Source organism: Syngnathus floridae, chromosome 2 (assembly GCF_059516105.1).
Source record: "Syngnathus floridae isolate MCC-2025c chromosome 2, RoL_Sflo_1.0, whole genome shotgun sequence".
Classification (NCBI taxonomy): Eukaryota; Metazoa; Chordata; class Actinopteri; order Syngnathiformes; family Syngnathidae; genus Syngnathus; species Syngnathus floridae.
This window is the reverse complement of record NC_142414.1, coordinates 25,389,537-25,412,080: the sequence shown is the minus strand read 5'-3', so window position 1 is coordinate 25,412,080 and position 22,544 is coordinate 25,389,537. Positions and strand designations below refer to the sequence as shown.

The following is a 22,544-nucleotide window of genomic DNA, read 5'->3' as shown; positions in this document are numbered from 1 at the left end:
CCAAGGACTAGAGCTTGACACGTGACCTTTGACCATGATAGTTCCCAAATAAAGTGGCCTGTTATTAGGTACACTTGAAAATGGCAGTGTACCTAATGGAGTGTCCGTGTGATTCCCTCGTTAAGCGCACCTGCGTGAAAAGTTTTAGCTCCTGTAGAACGTGAAAGTGACCAAAAACTTTTCACGCAGGTGCGCTTAACGAGGGAATCACATGGACACTCCATTAGGTTCACCACCATTTTCAAGTGTACCTAATAACAGGCCACTTTATTATCTTGGAAAACATGTTGGAATGCGGCCCTGAGGACGAGAGCTTGACACCTGTGAACTTTGACCATGATATTTCCCTAATAAAGTGGCCTGTTATTAGGTACACTTGAAAATGGCGGTGTACCTAATGGAGTGTCCAAGTGACGTCACAGATCAAACAGCCAATCAGGAGGTTAGGGTGAGTGAACCGATTCTAAAGATTCAGCTCACTTAAGAACTGGAATGCACATCAGTAGTACAAAACGGTGCAGACGACTATTGTCTTTCGGGTCCAAATAGTCCACTGGTGAGTGACACGGGCTCTTTCTCGGTAAGACCTTGGTTCGATCCCCGTTGCAAGCACATAATTAAATGTGCTGTTATTGTGCAATCAACCTTCTCTTTATTTATTTATTTTTTTACCTCGTGTAGTGTACCTATTTTTAGTGTCCATGAGGTGTACCTACACATATTGTCATATTGAAGAAATTGTGGACAATATAAAGCAGTTAACCAAATGTCAGATTTTTGTTTTCATGCCCCAAAAAATAAAAACAAGGAATAAAACACCAGACATGTTTTAACATAAATGTTTATTTAAAAATAATAATAATAAAATTAAAAGTAAATTTCAAACCAGCAATCCAATGTGAAATTGCAGTAGATATATTGGAAACAATATTTAGCAGCGCAAAAAAACAACAGCGCATCCCTTCATGCAATAAAGTTAGCCGTTAGCTTGGAGAAAACGCGCATACAAGAAGAGTGGTGTTTCAGTGAGTGGTTCTTTCTTTTCTTGGCAAATCGTAAATCGACATTCTGCCTTACATAGTTCACGCAACACGTTCACTGACTGATCCGTTGATGCACGGGAAGGAAGGCAGTTCACCCATTGACTCGTTCGCGAACGGGAAAGTCAGCATTCGTTCCCTCACTGATCCGTTCTCGCGATGAACTGGAAATGCGAATCACTCACTCACTGATTCGTTCGTTGGTGAACTGGAAATACAATTCACGACTCGTTCGTGAACCGGAAGTCACGGCACTTTCTTCTTCGTTTTATTTTACGGCGAGGTGGCACCAGCTTCAATGGGCATTACCGACACCTACTGGCTAAAGTCATATGAACTGAAAAAAGAACGAATGATTCGTTCACTCTCGTTCACTGAAAAGAGTCGTTCTTTTGAACCGATCTGACTCACGAGCCAACACTGCAGCACCGCGCCCACTCATTGGTCCAGCATGTGCACATTGCGGCTCCTGCTCGCAACTTGTCAGTGAAGAAGGTGGCAAAGCTGCAAGTGGGCCAAGTGTGGCGTCCGGATGGAGTCGAGCTTGTGGCTCGCCAACAGGCGCTACCGAGCCTCCCTCACCGGCTGGACTTTCAAGTGGACCCGAGTTGATCACAAGAACCGTCATCACAAAACAAGTACGTCGCACTTTCACTCATCCCTCGCATTCACAGACAAACACAAAACTCTCCAGTTCGTTTTCTAAAGTCGTCTATAACAAACGAGCTCATTAAAAAAATAAAATAAAAAAATCATGTTCTCACTTTTGTTTGCAGAAAACTGCGGGAAGATAAGTTTTGGAAGTGGATGATTGGAAATGTTTTATTTATAGTAAAAAAAAAAAAAATCCCAAGTATTATACACTTAATGCTTTTGCCACAACTAGTCAAAATAAACCGGGAATCAAAACCCCTGTGCATCTGCTTCCATGCACTTCTTTTTTTTTTTTGCATTTGGCAGTTGTAAACCACGACATGTGGTGGAAATGTCGTATTATTTGTAATTGGAGAGTAGTATAAGGTTGTCAACTATAAGCACTTGAAGGAAGAGCGGCAAAACACGCACAACCGGTTCAACAGCATCAACGAGCCCAAGTGTGATAGATGATCTCCTGTAACTGAGGTGTCAGGTGGAGATTGCAATGGGAGTACCCAACTTGCTCTCAACACCGTCCAAATAGCGCGTGCTTCCTGAAACTTTTATGTAAGGAAAAGAAAATAATGTAAGGGAAAGCCTACTAGAGCAACCTGAGTGTTGTCTGGTGCCAGGAGTTTGAAAATGATTGGTTAATTTAAATGATTTATTTTTGGTACAAAGCAAACTTTCTAAAATGTGTTATTTAGTCATAATCCGTTTTTTTTTACTACATTCGAAAAGGGGTGTGTGGACTTTTCATAAGTATTCCTTTATAGATCCTAAAAAATAATAATTGTGACCACAGAATCACTTTTGATTATTCTTTGTAAGCAAAAGTGTTGTCAATCAAACGTACTTTATGGCCGCACGCCTTGAATGGAAAACAGCAGATTGTTGACTTTCTCGTGTTTCCTTACGCTTGGTTTTCAGTTTCGGTGTCGGTGGCGGATGTCGTCGGCGTGGAGGAGGGGCGAGTTAGCGTCCTGCCCCGCAAGTCGGCAGAGGACTCCGACAAAGACTTTACTGGTGTGTTCTCCCTTTTTTTTCCCATCGATTTGAAATCACATACCTTCTGCCATGATTAAGCAATTCTCCTGGTTAATTTCGTTTCCCTTCCCATCAGTGTTCTACGTGAAGCGTGTGAGCAGCGGGAGCTCCCGGGGGTTGCTATGGCGACTGGGCCACACCCAGTTTACCTGTCCGAGTCGGGTCCTGAGAGACCAATGGACCAATCATCTGAGAGCGGCTCTCAAAACTCATTGTAAGCAGTCGCCTCAAACCAATACTGCATGTATGGTTGAAAATAAAATCTCCATCCTCTTTCAGGTCCTTTGCGTCCAAGCAGATTATTGGTTTTTATCAATCCATTTGGAGGGAAGAAGAAAGGAAAGCAAATCTTCGACTCTCTGGTTGCTCCTCTCTTTGAGCTGGCTGGAATCAGCTCTCAAGTCATCGGTAGGAGATCACACCTAATCGTTTCCAATTTTTACCATGGTCCTCATATAATTCATATTCTGATGCCATTCTTTATTTTTTCGTTTAGTAACAGAGCGAGCCAATCAGGCTCGAGACCACCTCCTCAAAAAAGATCTCACAGGCTTCGACGGGTAAGTGTATATATGTGTGTGTGTGTGACTTGCCTTTATTTATATTTGTGCGTGCCACAGCGTGGTGTGCGTCGGTGGCGACGGCATGTTCAGCGAGGTGCTCCACGGCGTGATTGGTCGCACGCAACAAGAGGCGGGCCTGTGCGAGAACGAGCCGTCCGCTGTGTTACAAGTGTGTCCGCTCCATATCGGCATCATCCCGGCAGGTCGGCGCCTAACAAAAAAACGACACCGATTATGTTAGTATAGTGTCTTCATTGTTTTTTGTTGTTTCTTTTTTCCTTCTCATTAGGCTCCACAGACTGTGTGTGCTACGCCACCGTGGGGGTCATCGATCCCGTCACTTCAGCTTTGCACATCATCATTGGTAAAGAGAATAATTCAATTCAATTAAATTAAATTTTGTCACTTCAGCTTTGCACATCATCATTGGTAAAGAGAATAATTAAATTAAATATTGTCACTTCAGCTTGGCACATCATCATTGGTAGAGAATAACTAAATTAAATTAGATTAAATTAAATTAATAATTGATATTGTCACTTCAGCTTTGCACATCATCATTGGATAATGAAATGAAATAAATGAAATAAATAAATAAATGGATAAATGGATGGATAGATAGATAGATTAGATTAAATTAGATTAAATTAAATTAATAAATGATATTGTCACTTCAGCTTTACACGTCATTGGATAATTAAATGAAATAAATTAAAAAAAAATGGATAAATGGAGAGATAAATGGATAGATAGATTAAATAAATAAATAAATAAATAAATAAATAAATAAATAAATAAATAAATAAATAAATAAATAAATGGATAAATGGAGAGATAGACAGATAGACAGATAGATCCAAGTTATAACTTTTGGTACGAAAGGGCTAAACAGTGACGCCGAGTTGGTTTTGTTGTGTTTACAGGCGACTCTCAGCCTTTGGACGTTTGTTCAGTGCATCATTCCAACACTCTGGTGCGCTACTCCGTGTCCCTGCTGGGTTACGGCTTCTACGGCGACGTGCTGGCCCAGAGCGAAAAAAAACGCTGGATGGGACCGCTCCGATACGATTACGCCGGTAAGAGCGCAGAGTGGCGAACAAAAAAAAAGCACGTGAAGGCTTTGGAATGACCTCATCAACGTGTGTCGTCGGCGCAGGCGCTATGGTGTACCTGAGCAACAGAAGCTACAAGGGCGTGGTTCACTTCCTGCCGGCGGACCCCATGCTTTCCAGCCCGAGGGACAAGACACACTGCCTTTCAGGGTCACCAATTAGGAATTGAAAATGTTTGATATTTTAACGTGTGTGCCTACTCACACGTCTGTCGTTTTGCATGTTTGTGCGTTTTTGTGTGTAGGTGCGATGTGTGTTCCAGGAGCAGGGATAGGTTTTTCCCCCAATCTGCAGATTCAAACTCACTCTGCAGCTCCTACCTTAGCCAGAGCAGCAGTGACTCAGAGGGTAACACAATTTCTCATGCACACATTCACACAAACGCACTTGACAACAGCATTGAATCGTAAATGTCTATTTTTCTCACCTTACAACCAAAAGAATAATCGGAAGATTTCCGTCTGAATATTTTTGTATGTGTACCTCCGCTTCAGGTGACTGGGTGAGGGTGGAGGGCCGCTTCCGCTGCGTGTCTCTGACTTGCATGTCGTGCTCGTGTCCCAAAAGCCCTCTGGGCCTCTCGCCCTCGGCTCACCTGGCCGACGGAACGGGCGACCTCATCCTGGTTTGGGACTCGCACCCGCTGGGCTTCCTCAAGTACCTCTACAGGCACACCAGCTCACAGGACCAGGTAATACCAGCAAGTAGTCCTCATATCTATTCGTTGAAAATTAGTTTTCAGGATGATTTGTCTTTGTAGTTTTTGAAAGTGTGCGCATTTGAATTATTTTGTTGACTTACAGTAATACTTGAAATTATTATTTAAATTGCAATTGTCAATATTTTACAGTGGTTGCCGGAATCACTTATTTTTTAATTTCTTTTTCTATTTTTTAAATTTTTTTTATCATTGTGTTATGTGTGAATTCCCTACAGGGAGGAAAATAAGCAAACTTGTTTTGAATAACGTCATCCCCTTTTCCCATAAGTGAAAGTGAAAGACTTTTGTGAAAAACATAACATTCAAATTAAATTCTACATATTTAACAGTAAATATGATTGCTGATTTTCTTATTTACCTCATTGTGCTTAGTTTGATCTCCCGTTTGTGGAGGTCCACCGAGTGAAGGCAATTCGCTTCTCTGTATCCTCTGGTGAAGAAGACGACGCGTACAAGAAGGTGGGAGAACCCTGTCCAGATGAAGAAGAAGAAGAGGAGGAAGAGAAGAGAGAATACAAGGAGGACCTAAGCAGGAATGGATCTCAGCAGCACCTGACTACCAAACCCGTGCAACCACCCAAAGCGACGTGCGGCGTCCTCTGCGGAGTGTGCTGCAGCAGCGCTCCCACGACGTCCGTGTGGAACTGCGACGGGGAGATTCTGCCCTTCACTGACATCCTCTGCAGGTGACGTCTTTGTCAAGCTCGTGATAAGTTCTTGATGCATTTTTAGTTGACAGGATTGATTCAGCATGTTCTTGTCGGTCCATCAGGATTCACGGGCAGCTGGTGCGGCTTTACGCAAGGGGCATTGAAGACGCAGCGACCATGCATCCAGAAAATGGGCTCATGTGAAGAACCATGGCGGCAAAAGAAGAAAGGAAGTCTTTCGAGAAGCGGTTCGCCAAATGCTATTTTTATCCACCACAGTGAATTCAATAAACTATTTTTATATATACCCAGCGTGTTTATCCTCATTTGAGAGGCAGGGGGACCTGAAAGCTATTTGGCAAGTTTATTCTATATTATAGCGCCCTCTGCTGTTGAGTAGGGTTTCAAATTAGGGATAGCGTTTAAAACTAGGATTTTTTTTGATTGTGGGAAGAAAAGAACTATGAACTTTTTATTTTTGGAACGATGAACTTAGTTGATAAAATTTCAATGATGAACTGAGCAAGTTAATTTTTAAAATTTATGAACTGAACTTTGAACGAGGTCGTGCAGGAAATGAATTTTTCTGACACTCATTGGAACTGAGATGTTTCCTGTGCAGTGAGGTGAATGTGTGAAGTATGCAGAACAAAATGGACAACAATAAGTCATAGAAGTGACATTTTCATTGACCTTTATGTTTCTAAATGTGTCAATAGTGGCGCTAGATGCGCATCACAAGTGAGGTTGCACCCACTTGTATTTCCCTTCGTAGCGGAATCCAGCCGTCCTCACCAGCTCGTCGGCTTCGCTTGGGCCGCGACTGAGCATAAAAGAACAAACGAGAATCATAGTGGGATGATTATTTGCGGAACATCACAAATAATCCAAAAGTGTTCCAATAGTAAAACAGTTTTCCCATAGGAAATTATGGAAATGAACAGAAAGAATCACAGTCAATTAAAAAGAAAGTAAAAAATTGGTTAGTAGAGATTCTGGGTGCACTTCACAGCACATGAAAATTCAGAAGTGAAATTATTTTTGAGGAAAATACCGATGCATCATATTTGGAATACGAGAAAATGACTCACCTCCCGTATTTGTAAGGTAAGGGACGTGTCTTCTTCTCTTCAATTTGGTGGAGGAGCGGGGTAAAAATTCGCCAGGCTTCCCGTAACTCATCGCTAAGGAAAAAAAAAAGTGGAGGAAAAGAAAGTGAGCGCACAACATTTCAGGAACAGACAAGCTGTGATGCATGTGATGGAAACCTTCGGACGAAATGCATCTGATTTCCGCAGATCACGTCCAGGAGGAGCCTCTCGTACGCATCCGGAAGCTTCACGTTCTGCCGGGACCAGACGGGAGATGTTTCTTTGGATGTGCTTGGCTCTAACGTTTTTGTTCGTGAATTCATGCTAACATAGGGATTTAAGAATGTGGGCGGGGCATAAGGTGAAGGTGATGTCAACTCCACACAGGAAGTCCACAGCCCAGATTGGAACCTCAAAGCTGTGAGGCAGATGTGCTAACCGCTTGTCCACCGTGCTGCCATCAAAAAAAAAAAAAAAAGGAGGTTACCTTGTATCTGCTTCTGTAAGTGAGGTCCAGCTCGGTCTCCTCTGGGCTAAAGTGGCCCCCGGGCCTCTTGGTGGTCATCTTCAGGTAGATGGCTTCGTCAGGCTGCACGCGTACCACCAGCTCGTTCCGCTGACATTCATTTGCGAAAATGTCGCCCGGGACGTCGGTGAACTGCAGCCGCAGCTCCGCCTTGCGCTCGTTCAGAGCTTTACCGCAGCGCAGGATGAAAGGCACACCTGAGAAGGAGCAAAAGAGAAACATCTCAAATATTGACAAACGCAATATTGTTGCATTATTAACTTGAGATTTTTCATTAAAGTCATTTTTAAGGCTTAGAGTTCAAATTCAGTAATTAAAACTAATTACTGGATTTTTCAGCTATTTGTTGCTCTGGAATATTTGTCGCTCTGGAGTATTAGTCGCGGCAGTCAAAAACTGTATCGTGCAAAAAGAAAGGGAGGGTTTAATGTAATTTATAAAAAATAAATGAGTGATGGTGGTCACCATCCATGCAACAAACGTAAAAGAAATATTTTGAAGTGAGGGTCTCCTCTTTACCGTCCCATCTTTCGTTGTTCACGTAAAGCACGGCGGTGGCAAAGGTGGGCGTGCGGGAGCCTTCGGGGACGCTGGGGTCGTCAAGGTAACCCAACTTGGCAAGATCGTCGCCCTCGGGGTCCCCCACATACTGGCCGAGCACCACCTGGGACGCATCCACGGGAGTGATGCACTTTAACACCTTCACCTTGAGAAGAACAAGTTCATGAGTGTGAAGAAAGAACTGTTTTTTTTTTTGCTTTGCATGATTTTGTTAAAATTAATTTCTCTGTAGCGATTTTGTTTTGATTTGATATTGTGCCATCCCCACTGTTACCTTCTCATTCCTGACGTCATCTGGCCCGGTGGAGGTGGGCTTCTCCATGGCGGCCAAGCAGAGCATCTGGAGGAGATGATTTTGCATCACGTCTCTACGTTCATATTAAAAAAAAATTAGATAAAAACAAAACACAATAGTCAAATTCATAAACTTCTCTCCAGCACGGCTCGCTCACCGAATGATGCCAAAGTTATCAAAGTATCCTCCTCGTCCATAGGTCCCGAAAGGTTCTTTGAAGGTTAGCACCACACACGACACGCTGTTCCTGTTCCAAATCGGTCCAAAAATGCGATTGCCAAACCTGCAAGAAATAAAAGTGAACACATCAATATTAACCTCAGCTGGCCTTTCTCCTTGCCATGTTCAGACATGACAGAGAACAAGTTGCCTTCATGCTTACCTGAGGACCATGAGGTTCTGGACCATCTCTTTGCCCAGGTAGTGGTCAATGCGGTAGATCTGCTCCTCTGCAAAGAGCGAGGCCATGTGTGCCGACAGGTCCTGGGAACTCTGCAGGTCCCGTCCGAAAGGCTTCTCAACGATGAGTCGGTTCCAACCTCTGCTGGGAACATGAAGGTTGGTGATGAGGTGGATCATTGATTTTGGCCATTCGTTCTAATTTGTCAGCGTGTCCTCGCTGACGTGCCAGGAACCAGAAACACATCGATCATGTGTGTGTGTGTGTGTAAACTGACTTGGTGCTCATGCAATGGGCGCTGATGTTTGTGCAGACATGGTGGTAGACGGTTGGAGGCAGCGCCAAGTAGAAAAGCCGGTTGGCCTCAGCTCCGCCGGGCAGAGAGGACACATGAGCGTCGAGCTTGCGAAAGGAAACGGCGTCGTCATAGCGACCGCTCAGGTACGAGTTCCTGCTGAAGAAGGTGGAGAGGCGCTCACCCTCGCCATCAGTCACCTTAAGATAGAAACGTACGGAATGACTGCTTGCCTGGTGGCATGCTAGGGCAAGTTTTAGAAATAAAAAAAACAACAAAGGCTACCTTCATGTAAGGCAGGCACGCTATCTTGATGTCCTCCACTGTTAAGTTAGATCTTGCGAAACCCACAAAGTACGTGTCTTCTGGAAGCAGGCCATCACGGAAAAGCCACCTAAGAGAACACACTTGAGTCCAACAAATTAAATTGAATTGAATTTTTTTTTCTTTCATCAGACTCACCATAAGGTTGAGTAGATCTTCTTCTTAGCAAGATCTCCCTATGGAATCAAATAGATTGGTTATGACTAAATCTGATTCAAAATGATAATAATTGTTGAGTAGGTATGAATGAGAGGTCCAAAGGTCAGCGGAGTGAGAAAAAGTGAGAGGGAGGGGGGAGGGGGGGAGCAGACTTGCAGACTTTGACCACATTCCATTTGCAAGTAAATACACGCGCATTCATACGAACACGCCACTTTTTCCAACTTTGTAGGCGATCTAAAGTCCTCTTTTTGCATTGTTGGGTGAAGGGGTTGACCTTCTGTGAATAAGTAATATTCTTGAAAGAAGATTAAATCGGTTAAGAAAAAAATTGCACTGACCGAAGCGCCCAGGATGATAAAGATGTTGGAATGATCGGATTGAAGGTGTCCATGGAGTTCTCTCCGGAGCTGGCTGAAAACCTCCGAGCGGCTTAACGGCTCGGAGTTCTTCCTTTCCTTCGTTTTCACGTCCATCAGCTCTCAGCCTCTGTGGAGACATGACACACACACAGGCACGCAAAGGAGCAGAGTGAAAAGTCATCGTCGCCTTGCACAAAAAAAAAAAAAAAAGAAAGAAAAAAAAAACGGCTTATGCCGCTACCTACTGGCGAAAAGGGGGACTACAAGCCTCCCAATACAATTCCGAAATGTATTGATCAGATGGAAGCAATTACGACTAAATAGGATTCGCTTTTAATTCACTGTAATTCTGATGACATACAATATCATTATTTCACTGATTATTACGTAACATTGTGGTAGATCTCAGATCCAGGCCTCACCCAGCAAGCCACAATATTCTAATTATGGCCAAATACAATTTCCTCAATGATTATCTTCACCCTTCCCATATAAACTATTCAACCATTTTTACAATATGATCTTTAAGGATAACACAATATGATAGGATTAATTTTAGGCTCACTCCAGTTAGTTAAAATTTCATTTCATTTATTCTCCTCAAAAACTTTTTAACATAGTTTGTGCTTTTTAAAAAAATGTTTTACATGTATGTTTGAGGATCTGGGGCCAAGTAAAAAAAATAACTACCCTGTCCATGTGGCAAAATTAAAATTTTTCCTTACAGACGGCACCATGTAAAACATACGTTTGACATTCCATGTTTTGAAATAAATTAATGTTTGGCTACATACGTTTGACATTCCATGTATTAAAATAAATTAACAGCACTTAGCTCCATTTGTGTGAGTGTTCATCAAAGCTGGATCGGAATGGAGCAGGGCGAGCAAATGCAGCATGGACCAGAGTTTATTGAAGAACTCAAGGACAGACTCGGCGAACTGACATAACTTACTAACAAAACCAACAACAGACAAAGACGTGAAACAAAAAAGACATGAAGACATTAAGAACAACAGGAACCAAAAAGACATCAAGACAACAACTGACAAAACAATAACTAGACTGACCGACCGGAACGTGAGACAAGAAAACAACAGGACATGGAGAAATCAAGACATGACAATGATCCGACAGGGAGTGAGGGGCAGACAGGACTTAAATACGAAAAACCGAAACACGAGGCAGGTGACCTCGGTTGCATTGATTGAGGTGACACAGGAGGGGAGGGGCGACGCAAAGAGAAACCATGGCAACCTGGGGACGAGACGTGACACTGCTGTTGCTTGCACTAGTCAAGCAGGATGGAAATACACGTTGTGGCGGATCTGGTTTTGCAACACCTCCACTTGACACAATTGTCAGGAATGTTTCTTGCTCTATACAATTGCTGAGCAAACATTTAGCAGAGTGCCGGTCCTTTGACAGTTGTCGTTTAGTCATAGGTCAACGAGACAAACAGCGAGCAAACAGGAATCCGACATTTGTCGATTCTCTATTTTGACACGCCATGTTGCCTCATGAAGTTGGAGGTAATGATTTTTGTCGTTGTCGAATACAAATCTTATTTTATAACTATTATTATATCATTAAACCACTTCTCCAACAGTTATATGATTTTTCAAATAAAGGCCTTCATCATCAATCTGAATTAAAAATGACACACATTGCGTAATAATTTTGATAGACAATGCTGTAAAAGTTTTTTTTAAACATATTTAAAATAGAATATTCAAAATATGAACACCTTGTGGCCCTTACAAAAATCTAAAATGAAATGGGACTTTCTTGAACATGCTGATATCTGTTCTGAGACAAAAAAAAAAAATAACACTGCGAGAAAGCTGCTCAATTCCACTTCCTTCCTTTTTATGCTTTAAAATGGAAAACAGAAGGTTTTCTATCTCCATGTTAAAATCAAACCACTAACAAGTTAGCGTCTGGCCAAAGTCTTCCTAGCTTGTCTATTACAGTATTTTACTTAACTTATTGTACTTCCATCATCACAGCTACCACCACCAGAGGAAGTCCATCGTGAAAGAAAAAATAGCCTTGACTCTGATGACCACTTTTGAGGCACCCAAAGCCGACTTATCTTTAAAGCAGCCAATCCAAGTGCATCTATGTGAGTCTGGTGCCAAAACCTCATGAGTCCAGTTGGACTGTTTGAAGGATGTCAGCTGAAGCTCCAGCGCTGGTTGTCGTTCCAAGCGTTACACTTGTCCATCATGACCACCTTTTCTTTCACCTTTAAGCATTTCCCACTGATGGTATTCTTCAGGAGGTTCTCCTGAAGAGGTAGGAAAGGAAAAGTATCGTCAGACTGTATCGCACCGGGTCGCTAAGCTCAAACACATGGAGGCAAACGGACCTGTGTGAAGATCCACTCCTGGTTTGCCGACGACTTCGAGGCCCCTCTTTTCAGGGTACATTTCTCGATCTTCACCGCCTCTGGATTAAGTGACACTTGAAGACACAACTCGTGCCGGATGTTATGGCGGAGCTCCTTGTTGGCCGTATATTCAAAGTACTGGGAAAGATCATAGACGAGGCCTCCATTACACTGCTGGCAAGTGACAAAGTACAAATACCTCCTGGCTTAAATGTTGCCTCATGGGGGTAAAATGATTCAAATAATTAAAATGAGTAAATGATTAAAATGGGTAAAATAATTATTACAATAGATGGAGTGTTTAAAAAGTTTTTTTTTAATTAATTATTTTATCGATTGATAAATCAAATAATCGAATAAAATTTTTTTTTCATTAAAGTGTGTTCATTTTTTCCCCCAGATTACTTTTTATTTACCAGTTATTTTTGTTTATTTGGTATTATTTAGTGATTAAAACAAGAACTAAACAATAGTTGGGCAATATTACACACAGATGTTTGATAGCCATTATTTTCCAAAGTAAAAGCAGATGTTTGCAAATGCCTTATTTTGATTAAATACAAAAGATAAATCAGTCTGCTTTCATGAAAGATTACATAAAATAGAGAATTATTCTTTTTGAGTATCTGAAAATCAGTAGATTTGGATGAACCTCCACTAAAAAATTTTTTTATAAACAATTACTCGACTATTAAAATACAAGAACATTCATTTGATAATTGGTTTGTTGTCGATTAATGAAGTCCAACTTGGAGGTACGGCGAGTACATTGAGTTGTGTACCTGGTTGCCTCCCTGGTTGTGACATTGATACATGATAACAGATTTCCCTTCTGGGTTGGTATTACCGACGTCCAGGCATGTTTTAGATCCGGCATTCCTTATCTGGAAGCAAACAATAAAGGAGGGAGAAGCTCTACATTCGCTCCACATCCACTTGCAGCAATAAAAGCAAAGCTGACTTACTGCTCCATATTTTAATGGATGGATCTCAGGAATGTGCATCTCGGGGTAGATGGTGTTTAGGTACCAGGAGAAGTTCTTGCAGTGTAAGCTCTCTCTCAGTTTCAGACGACTGGAGATGTTCCCGTATGCGTGCTACAACCGCAAACGCATTTCAATTCAATGGCAGTGCAGCCCATAGCGAGAACATGAAACATTTTTGTGTTTGTAATTTTCAAAACACAAATAAAAAGACAATTTTGACAAAAGAGCGTCCTGTTTCTGAGATTCTTTTGACTCAGTTTGGGCTTTGACACACAGTGGAGGAGACGTTCCAGTTTGATAACACGCCCACTAACAGAATGATGGAAGACGTACGCTCTAAAAATACATGATGTGAGATACAAAAGAATTAATGTGACGAATGAGTCGCATGCTTTCAAAATTGGAGCACTGTGAATGCTTCTAAGGAACAACCAGCAACGGTTCAACAACAAACAAACGGTCCACCTTGTTTGTTAACAACAATTCACCTTTAACACAAAAAGCTTCTGCACGTTTTTAGGTGTGGAGTATTTATAGCTCGGTGGGTGTGTCCCCCCACATTTATTTTGTTGTTGCTGGCAGGCATGGTGGGGAATGGCCGTTTAGAATCCCAACCGGTCCTCCACTTGCCTGGAAGCAAAACAACTTGTTCATCCGAATTTTGTTTGTTGTCAGGGTTTGTTTCGCCAACACTTCCGCAAACAATTTCAAAAAGTCACAAACTTGCTTCTTGTGAAGGAATGTTCCAAATTGGATGAGTATCTTTTCCTTTTGTCGGAGTAAAATTTGAAAAGTAGACGCCTTTGTGGAGAACTCCAAATCTACATAGTGGTGTCTAGAAGCTCCTCCCACATGAAGAAATGGTCACCTCACGAGCCATGGCGCTGGCCCTATTGTTGCGACGATAGAAGATCGTTTTGTAGTCGTCCATCCAGACCTCGGCCAGGCGCACTTGGTTACGAACGATGACGTCGGTGCCTTTGGGGAAAGTGTGCGGACTCTTGGTGCGGAAGACGTGGCCCACCACGGAACAAGGAAGGATCTCCAGCTGACCGCCGCACTGCCACACCTGGACATACATAACACAGCTATGACAATCCATGAAATGACATTTGTAAAGAGAATAAGGGGGGGAGACTGACCCGGAAGGACATCTCCACATTTTCACCACCCCAAATCTCCATCTGTTCATCATATGTTCCGATGTGTTCAAAGTAGCTCTTTGAAATGGAAAAGAGACCGCCGGCAAAAGTGGGTGTTCTGAAATATTCACAGGTAAGAAGAAAAAAACGGAATAAATGGATGAAGCCAGTACCAGAATAAAAACGATTTGATTCTGTAGGCTACTTCGCTTGAGGAAGCAAAAATCGAACAATCCTTTTTACGTGTACTGAATGAAGAACTCAAATTAGCCGTGGAGTGCCAGTACTTACTTAATTGGATAGGTGTCATTATTGCGCAACTTGTAGATGTCGGCGGGGATGGACTCCCAGGTAAAGGTCAAGGCCCAGTCGAAGGAACCTCGGGTTTGGTAATGCAGGTTGGCTACAGGCTTCTTGAATTTAAACGTGTTGAGGTCGATGGAGACGATGTGCGGACTGACCACCGCCGTTGGTTCCTCCGCAATACGGCTCATTAGCGGCTCCAGCCACCCGTGGAAACACTCACCTTCAAGTACATCAAATCAGAATTTGGTTTATAATCAGATTCTTTTATTCTGAATTTTGTTTGTCTGATGTAACATTAAAGTTCCAAACTGTCAACTTTTAAATCTGGCAAATATTGCAGGAAATTCACCTTTTTACTTCAGTGCAAACACTGAATTCTGAAATGTTGTTGCTTTCGTACAAAAGTAAAAATATTATTTTGATTTAGCTATTTAGACACAGTGAAGAAAAAAAACTATGCATAACCGTTTCTCAACATCACCAATTTTTTTCTTCTGTCGTCTCTATTTGCATCTTTTTTTTTTTTTTTTTAAATTGTGTTCGCTTCTTCAGAGGTTGAAAAAAGTAATAAAGTAAAATGCTTACAGTGCGCATCAAGGAAGGTGAGCACTTGGCCTTGGGCGATGCTGGCGCCCAGCAGCCGGGCCGCCACCAGTCCCTTCCTCTCCCGCTGCCTCAGCACACGGACAATCTTCATGTCGTGGACGTACTCCTCCAGGTGCTTCTGCAGGTACTCTTGAGAAAGGCCATTTTTTCACATCAATTGGCGCAATATCAGCAAAACTGTACCAGGAGATTGAAAAGTATCGGTATTGCCGCAATTGAAAAACGTTCACGAATAATTCCTTTCTTCTGATAACCAGATAATGTGGCTTTCTTCATTTTCATTTGCTGGTCTCTCACCTTCAGTGCTGGCATCGTCCACCAGGATGATTTCTTTGAGCAAGATGGCAGGTGACGTGTGCATGACGCTGTAGACCGTTCGGAGTAGCGTGGACCAGGCTTCGTTGTGGAACACGATGATCACGCTGGTGTCGGGCAGCGGAGGGCAGCGGGAAAACGTCTGGGCCAAGCACCTGGGACAGAGTGGACACGTTAACATTTCATCCATGAAAAATATGACCTGAAGTGAATATGTAGGCTAATGAAGCCGATCAATCAGCTAGTATTGTGGCAAAACGTTAGCATGCCAACTGCTAGCGTTTCTCATTAGAAATATTAGAAGAAAAAGTAAGGCACTTGCAGTTGTATGATAATCAGCGTCCTCACTTTTATTCTACATTTAAATGAATTATTCCGTATTTTAGCTACGTATCAAGGTTGGTGTTTCCAATCAATAGAAACGTCCAATCAAATTAGAGATGTCACACCAATGGCGGATATCAATCAATCGGGGGACTCAAAGATTGTTAAACCAAGTGATATCTTACTCTGGAGGGCGAGTGTCGTTGCCAAGGCTCCGGCTAAGCGAGATGCGGTCACTGGCAAACGCATTGAAGCAATGCTTGGTCATGCCCGCCTCCTTCTCCTTGGTCTCCTCAGGAGATAGATTTTTTTTTTCAAAGGCTTCTCCATTTGCACCAGGCGCGTTGGGGTTCTGAGGCGGTCTCTCGATGTGAGGCTTGAGCTCATCCTTGCTGTATAAACCAACGGAGCAAGCGATCCTCCCCGTCGCGCCCGGCTGAGGAATCTGGAAGCCCAAGTTTTTGGCAGCCTCTCGGACCAGGACCATCACCTTGTCGTTCTTCGGTACCCGTTCCCACAGCGAGGGTTCTGTGGATAACGAGGTGTCCGTGTCCTTCTGGAGAACCAACAAGGCCAACATGAAGAAAGCCCCCCCTATAACAGCCAGTTTCAGGGGGGCCATGCGACGTCGGGGGAACAGACGCATGCTTCAGCCTCAACGTGGAGCGCGACTGCGTAAAGTGATTTGAGGAAGTGGTGGCAAATGAGTCATCAAGGTGACATTTGCTCAACCGACTCCCTTCAGGTGTCAACGCAGCAGCATTGCTCAACATCACACCTGCCAGCCGCAGGACCCACGTGACTGCAGCTAGGCTAGCTCAAGCTAGTGAACCAACCACCCGACCAGCTGAAGTGACACCTGACGCGTGGCTACTTCTACGTCACACCATTGGGCCTTACAGCAAGACCTGTTTCCTGGATTGCCGAAACAGGATCTAAGTGCTGCAATGTTGGCGGTCTGAAGTGAACACGGAAACTCACTCTTACTCTCGGCCATCATTTATTTACTCACGTGTCATTCAAAGCGGCCACCGACCGGCTTTGTTTAACATATTAAAATATTCAAAGAAAAACAAAGACGATACTTAGAAAAACAAACACATAAACAGAATAAGTTGGGATGAAATTATCCATTTTAGCATTTACGAAGCCGCATGTGCTCATTAGAGTCACATATTTATATTTCTTTCAAGAGAAAGCACTAAGGTCAAATAATAAGGGTTGCACATTAGAAAATGAGTATAGAGAGGGCTAAAGCAAATATAAAGGATTTAATGGGTTGCTACATGCTAACATGCTAGCCACTTGAAACCCAAAACAGTGATTCTCAACTGGCCAAATGGGGACCCAAAAATGTGGGGTCGCAGACAGCTAGTAAAAAAATAACTTGCATTTGTATTTATTTATTTTTTTTAGAACAAAAGTCCCCTATAGAACCCACAATGTTGGGTAAACATTGAAACAAGGAAATCTTACAAGTTGTCAAGCTGCTCTGTAAACAAATGCAATGCAGCTCAATGTTTTGGCTAGCAGACAACAAAGTTAGCAATTTGCTATTCGCAGTATGCCAAACATTTAAAACTGCGTTTTAAACGATTACATATCTTTCTTGTAATCTCACAATCAATAAAAACATCATTGTATCGTTACAGTTGCATTATACAAGTGACCCGACGCATTGCACAAGAATAATGACGGTTTAAATAAAGAAAAAAAGAAAGCGACGATCATCACTCACCTACACAGGAGTGGTGGTAGCGCGCCACCTACTGGCACGAAGCGGAACATCCGCTCACAGGTCAAACGCGCGAGTTTTATGCAAAAATGTTAATTTTCAAAAATATGTTTATTTCCGGTCACATGTTTGTCAGTAGACTTAAGATACGTTCAGTGACCGCTCACAAAGTAGGACAGCTCAAAACTACATAGTAAAAACAACACCAAATAGAAATGGCTTCTACATGATGACACTTCAGGGAGTATGTGGAAACATTTTATAATTTATTTGACGCACCAAAAATCAGAATATAAACTAGTCGCGGGGACAGTTTAGTTTGGAAGGGCGGTATGGGGGTGGCTTTGTGACGTCACAAATTGAAGACCCAGTCGTTTTCTTGGAACGGAAAACACCAATTTAGGGATGTTTTTGGTGAATAATTAGCATTTAACCAAATAATCAATCAGTAGATTTGCGAAAAGTATCTCCTAAAAGACACCTGTGTTTCAAATTGGACTGGAGCCTCGTTCGCAATGTCAAACAAGCTCTGTTTTGTTATGCCCATCAATTTGCCAAGAGTACATGGTGATCTAGTAACACGGCGGCTATTTCACAAGGGGATTAACGAGAATTTATGAGACTTAATTAATGTACAGCATGGAGCGATGTGAGAACTTGGCCACGGGCTGGCCAGAAATGCATAATTCATGTGCAAGCAATTACACGTTCTCCATTGCACGGGCCTCTTGAAACCTTAGATGGATTTATTTGGGGAAAAGGAGAAGAGGAAGGCGTTCTCAAGTTACTGAATCTGAGCTGCATTTAAATGAGAGCAATTTCAAAGTGGAGCATTTCACAGAAATAGTTGGACAATTTTCTTTTATTTTGTAAAATAGATGCTACAGTCGTGCTGTAGAAGTGCACCAAGAGACAAGAAAGGGACACACAAGTAAGGCAAAAAAAATAATTCATTTTGCTGCGGTCCTATCGGAGAAATAACGATTAAGGGGTATTTGGTTGACTTTTCAGGCAAAGGCGTCACCTTTTAAGGCATAAATATTTTGGACCTCCACGGAAAAAGTCAGCTCCTAAACATTGCAGTGCATGTACAGCGCAAGTACACTGTATTCATTTGCAGCAAACGGAAATCCCAAAGTGTCTCGTGTCCTTCAGTGGTCATATCACGTTTTTGTTCTGACATACATTCGACGGACAGTTTGAGGGGGTGACGAAAACAAGTCTGGAAAATTGGTCCATTGCGACTGGTTCACATCAAGGCAAAAAAAAAAAAAAAAAGTCGCCGTGTAAGCGCTCTGTCCTAAATCTCTTCAAAAAATATACTTTTGCGTTGAAATCTTTTTGCTTGGAATAACATTGGCGTCAAAGTGGACATGATCCTCTTGCGATCTACCAGAAGTTCTGGAGATGAATAGGAACCATGCAAAGAAAGCATGATCGCATATAGTAAAAACTCACAGTGAAAAGTTACAGTATGCTTCGTCGTAGGAAAAGTTCAGCAGTCTGTTTCACTCACTCACACACACACTCTCACGTATACACACACACACGCACGTCAAGCGTATTGTTTGCACTCGTTATCTGCGGTGATTTCGTCCACGTGTGTGCGTGCGTGTGTGTCCCTCAGTGACTTGACGGCACAAACACGATTAAATGAGCATACTTGGGACAGAGTCTCAGTGTTGTTCTTTGGTCGTGTTCTTCCTTCATAATATTTCTAGCTTATCCTTTTTTGTACTGTACATCACTAAAAAAACCATCTGCACGGAAGAAATAAAAATAAATTAGGAGTCCAGAGAAAATACTTGTACAGCTCACACACAACAAGCACACTCCCGTCCTAAGGCAACTGGGCTTTGTGCTCGCTTGTGCAAAAAAAAAAGCCTTCAAACACCACCAACAGAGCCCTGCGTGTGTGTGTGTGTGTGTGTGTAGGGGACAAGACACTAACAGCATTTGTCAACCCTGTGGGGTGTTTTTTTTTTTTTTTTTTTTTTTTTAGGGGGGGTGTCCATGGTTAGCTGCTAGGGGGGCCACTGGTCAGGAAGTAAGTGGTCATTTCCCCTTTGCCCTTCACCTTGACCAGTCCTCTGCAGTCCAGCTGGTAGCCATTGTTGGCCAGCACGTGGTAAAGGTCTGTGGTCACCTGGGAAAGAACATCCACATGAATTTAAAATAGCTTTTGAGCATCTGAAAGCTCCTAAACGAGGTCTACTTTATCTATACTGACACTTCAGTTGTGCTCTTCTTTGATTTTAAAATTTAGTCATTAAAAGCAACACCCAAAGATGGAGCGCCTCAAGATCTGCTTGTCCCTTTCCAATGGAGAAAAATGTTCTGTACAACAGGTGGCAGCATTGCTCAATGTTCTTCCTTGTGGCAGTGGAATTCATTTATAAACTTCTTAGTGTGTGTTTCTAAAAGTGTGTTACCTGAATGTAGTCTGGTACCCCGGTGCTGTCCATGCGACTAGCCACATTGACTGTGTTCCCCCAGATATCATATTGAGGCTTCCTGGCTCCAATCACCCCGGCCACGACTGGTCCCATGTTCAGCCCTGAGGAGCACAACCCAGTAATTTGTCAGAAACATATAACTAAAAAAAAAAAACTTTCCGAATGGCGACTGGAGTAAAACGAATGGCAGAATCCAAGCTGTAAAATCGACACAGCTTACCGATTTTCATCTGGAAATTGTTGAAAGAGTGCTCGTTGATGTATTTCATCTGCTCCCTGAGCCTCATGGCGTAGTCGGCCAGCGCTAGGATGTGCGAGCGACCTTCTCGGTCGTAGCTGGAAACGTTGAGGCCGGAGGCGGCCATGTAAGTGGAACCGATGGTTTTGATTTTTTCCACCTGACGGAATCTCTCCTCACTGATGATCTGGGAAGCAGAGGTTTGATTTAACAATAACAATAAGACAATATAACAGGGAAGATGAACCTACTGAAAGTTTAAAAAGTTGCTTATGCAATTGAAATTTATCATCAAATAGTCAATTATTCAGCTAAAATATTTTTAGCTGGACTATGAATGCAAAAAAAGAAAATCAAACATTTCATTTAATAAACAAAACCCAAAAAATGGTTGGGTTTCTTTTTTACATAAAGTATAATCACATAAAATTTACAATAAAACTGCCACACAAAATAACATCTAAACACCAACATTTTCAACCAAGAAATGTAATATCAAAAGAAAGCTAGCATAATGCTAACATATAATGTAAAACCTCATAGACGGGCTAATTTAAATTAGCATAGCTGGAAATGCAAACAACCGGTGCAGCAACACACAAAAACAAAGCATATTAAAAAAGAGTGACATCTTCTAACAAGACCAACTTGTAATCCAAGTCGAATCATTTTGCCCATCACCCTCATACCTCGTCGAAATCAGCGATGATCTCGTTGAGCAGCCGGAGGCACTCGACGCCCTCGTTGTTGCCCTCCAGCTCCACGTAGAACTCGGAGAAGTTGCAGATGGAGGCAAACATGACTGCCACGCACTCGCACGACTGGTAGTACAGCTCGTCGTTAAGCCGCTCGCGAGCCAGGAAGTGGGCGGCGACATCTTTGGGCAGGATGTTGTGGAGCAAGCGGCGGTTGTACGCCTGCAGCTCCTCCATCTCCTCCTTCTCCTCAGTGGCCTGGGGAGGGGGGACAAGGCAGAGGGTTTACTTCCTATTTGGATACTGGAGGGAGTCACAGAAGTCCAGAAGGTGCCCTCAATTTAATTACCGTATTTTCCGCACTATAAGGCGCACCGGATTATAAGGCGGCTAACCCTAACCCTAACCCTTATAGCGCGGAAAATACGGTATTTCTTTTTTAACTTGTATAAAACTTTTTTTAAAAATACCTGCAGCTTCCAGAGGAAGTCGAGTCGTGCGGTGGACTCCACCTGCTGGCCGTGCAAGTACAGTGCCAGGACAAAGACGGTCAGGATGACAGGGGTCATGACCTTCAGCGGCACTTTGGTCACACTCTCCAGGCTGTGGCAAGAGTTCACCAGTTCATCATCAGCATTAAGAGAGGCATCGAAAGATAACAAGTCCACTTACCACTGTTCCGCTGTTGCATTGAAAGCAGGCCTGTAAAAAACAAAAACATGAAATTAGCTTTCCCGTCATTGCGCTGTAAAAAAATATAGTGTGTTTGTTGACTTACAGCGAGATGGCTTTGACCAGCAGGTCGGCGTTGTCGAAGAGGACCACCTGAGGCCACTCCACCAGCAGGAGAAAGACGAGCTGGATGAGCAGCGTGAGCGCTAACTTCCCGATGCTGCTGATGTGGAGGAACACCGAGCAGACCAGCAAGGTCAGCAGGACGCTGTAGCTGAAATACTGCAGTAAGGGCGGTCCACCGGTCAGCCACACAATGCACAGCAAAGTCAACATTAAATTCATCTGACTCATTTTTGGACAACCTCGCTGTCTTCAGACATACGGAATAATGTAGCAGCAGATTGAAAACTAACGAGACCGACCTGAGGGAAAGGGCAAGGTATGACATGGCCGGAACACACGTTGAGGCCGTCTTTTGCCGTCTTGGTGAGGTTGTGCAGCAGACAGAGCGTCACCGTCGTGTTCCGCTGTTCCTCAGCTACGCAGTCCTTCAGTTCAGTTCTGCTGCATGTAAACTAGAAGATCAGGAATTTTACATTAGAAAAAACGTTAGGTGATAAAGTACCGTATTTTCCGTACTATAAGCCGCATCTAAAAACCTCAAAAGCCGACAGTGCGCCTTATAATCCGGTGCACCTTATATATGGACCAATATGGATTTGTGGATGAGGACTAATTTATTAAAGTAAGCTTTACGTGTTTATTTTGTGTGTTGTGTGATATTAACGTTTGAGCAACGTTGAGTTATTGATATATTGTTCTTGTTGTCACTATTTCGAGTGTTACTATATTGTGATTGCGTTAACGTTTGAGCAACGTTGAGTTATTTATT

At 42.8% G+C, this 22,544-nt stretch overlaps 4 protein-coding genes across 6 annotated transcripts in view; 1 reads left to right on the top strand and 3 right to left on the bottom strand.

Annotated features, from left to right (window-relative positions):
- The first annotated feature begins 1,480 nt into the window (after positions 1-1,480).
- On the top strand, positions 1,481-6,076 carry LOC148402777 (ceramide kinase). Its single transcript, XM_088397580.1, has 13 exons — positions 1,481-1,678; positions 2,607-2,702; positions 2,800-2,937; positions 3,003-3,131; positions 3,220-3,283; positions 3,344-3,489; positions 3,576-3,650; positions 4,210-4,362; positions 4,443-4,548; positions 4,643-4,746; positions 4,893-5,089; positions 5,492-5,805; positions 5,892-6,076. Exons 1-13 carry the CDS (start codon positions 1,573-1,575, stop codon positions 5,971-5,973), a joined length of 1,710 nt encoding a protein of 569 aa, XP_088253706.1. The 5' UTR covers positions 1,481-1,572; the 3' UTR covers positions 5,974-6,076.
- A 370-nt stretch (positions 6,077-6,446) lies between these two features.
- LOC148402776 (glucose-6-phosphate 1-dehydrogenase-like) lies at positions 6,447-10,000 on the bottom strand. 2 transcript variants are annotated; one of them, XM_088397602.1, is made up of 12 exons: positions 9,762-10,000; positions 9,400-9,437; positions 9,223-9,331; positions 8,920-9,137; positions 8,625-8,786; positions 8,400-8,525; positions 8,222-8,315; positions 7,906-8,092; positions 7,348-7,583; positions 7,038-7,114; positions 6,861-6,953; positions 6,447-6,592 (listed from the first exon to the last, which is right to left on the bottom strand). In XM_088397602.1, exons 1-12 carry the CDS (start codon positions 9,894-9,896, stop codon positions 6,505-6,507), a joined length of 1,563 nt encoding a protein of 520 aa, XP_088253728.1. In that variant the 5' UTR covers positions 9,897-10,000; the 3' UTR covers positions 6,447-6,504. The 2 variants fall into 2 exon arrangements, with proteins under 2 accessions (XP_088253728.1, XP_088253738.1); XM_088397612.1 differs by having other exon boundaries at positions 8,625-8,783; positions 9,762-9,998.
- Positions 10,001-10,577: 577 nt separating this feature from the next.
- Positions 10,578-17,716, bottom strand: galnt6 (UDP-N-acetyl-alpha-D-galactosamine:polypeptide N-acetylgalactosaminyltransferase 6 (GalNAc-T6)). 2 transcript variants are annotated; one of them, XM_088397551.1, is made up of 11 exons: positions 17,592-17,716; positions 16,039-16,409; positions 15,512-15,684; positions 15,194-15,343; positions 14,594-14,828; positions 14,303-14,420; positions 14,029-14,229; positions 13,140-13,271; positions 12,957-13,058; positions 12,154-12,312; positions 10,578-12,072 (listed from the first exon to the last, which is right to left on the bottom strand). In XM_088397551.1, the coding sequence occupies exons 2-11, from the start codon at positions 16,338-16,340 to the stop codon at positions 11,959-11,961; spliced, it is 1,686 nt and encodes a 561-aa protein (XP_088253677.1). In that variant the 5' UTR covers positions 16,341-16,409; positions 17,592-17,716; the 3' UTR covers positions 10,578-11,958. The 2 variants fall into 2 exon arrangements, with proteins under 2 accessions (XP_088253677.1, XP_088253671.1); XM_088397545.1 differs by lacking the exon at positions 17,592-17,716 and having other exon boundaries at positions 16,039-16,746.
- A 716-nt stretch (positions 17,717-18,432) lies between these two features.
- LOC148402770 (adenylate cyclase type 6-like) overlaps positions 18,433-22,544 on the bottom strand; it is a 30,544-nt gene continuing 26,432 nt past the window's right edge. Inside the window, exons 16-23 of the mRNA XM_088397518.1 lie at positions 22,075-22,227; positions 21,756-21,931; positions 21,650-21,679; positions 21,448-21,580; positions 20,972-21,235; positions 20,265-20,469; positions 20,021-20,145; positions 18,433-19,734 (exon numbers count right to left, since the gene is read on the bottom strand). Of these exons, the coding sequence (XP_088253644.1) occupies positions 19,606-19,734; positions 20,021-20,145; positions 20,265-20,469; positions 20,972-21,235; positions 21,448-21,580; positions 21,650-21,679; positions 21,756-21,931; positions 22,075-22,227 (1,215 nt within the window). The 3' untranslated portion in view covers positions 18,433-19,605. The remainder of the gene's footprint in view (positions 19,735-20,020; positions 20,146-20,264; positions 20,470-20,971; positions 21,236-21,447; positions 21,581-21,649; positions 21,680-21,755; positions 21,932-22,074; positions 22,228-22,544) is intronic.

Bases quoted from the DNA above. Each gene is read 5' to 3' on its own strand.
- LOC148402777 (XM_088397580.1), top strand. From the start codon at position 1,573: ATGGAGTCGAGCTTGTGGCTCGCCAACAGGCGCTACCGAGCCTCCCTC. The intron at 2,938-3,002 runs GTAAGCAGTCGC...ATCCTCTTTCAG, and splicing joins AGCGGCTCTCAAAACTCATT to GTCCTTTGCGTCCAAGCAGA. The intron at 3,651-4,209 runs GTAAAGAGAATA...TTGTGTTTACAG, and splicing joins AGCTTTGCACATCATCATTG to GCGACTCTCAGCCTTTGGAC.
- LOC148402776 (XM_088397602.1), bottom strand. From the start codon at position 9,896: ATGGACGTGAAAACGAAGGAAAGGAAGAACTCCGAGCCGTTAAGCCGC. The intron at 9,438-9,761 runs GTCAGTGCAATT...TTGATTCCATAG, and splicing joins TTATCATCCTGGGCGCTTCG to GGAGATCTTGCTAAGAAGAA. The intron at 6,593-6,860 runs GTGAGTCATTTT...TTTTATGCTCAG, and splicing joins TTACCTTACAAATACGGGAG to TCGCGGCCCAAGCGAAGCCG.
- galnt6 (XM_088397545.1), bottom strand. From the start codon at position 16,499: ATGCGTCTGTTCCCCCGACGTCGCATGGCCCCCCTGAAACTGGCTGTT. The intron at 15,344-15,511 runs GTGAGAGACCAG...GCCTTTCTCAAG, and splicing joins GGACGATGCCAGCACTGAAG to AGTACCTGCAGAAGCACCTG. The intron at 12,313-12,956 runs GTACACAACTCA...GATCTTTCCCAG, and splicing joins ACAACCAGGGAGGCAACCAG to TACTTTGAATATACGGCCAA.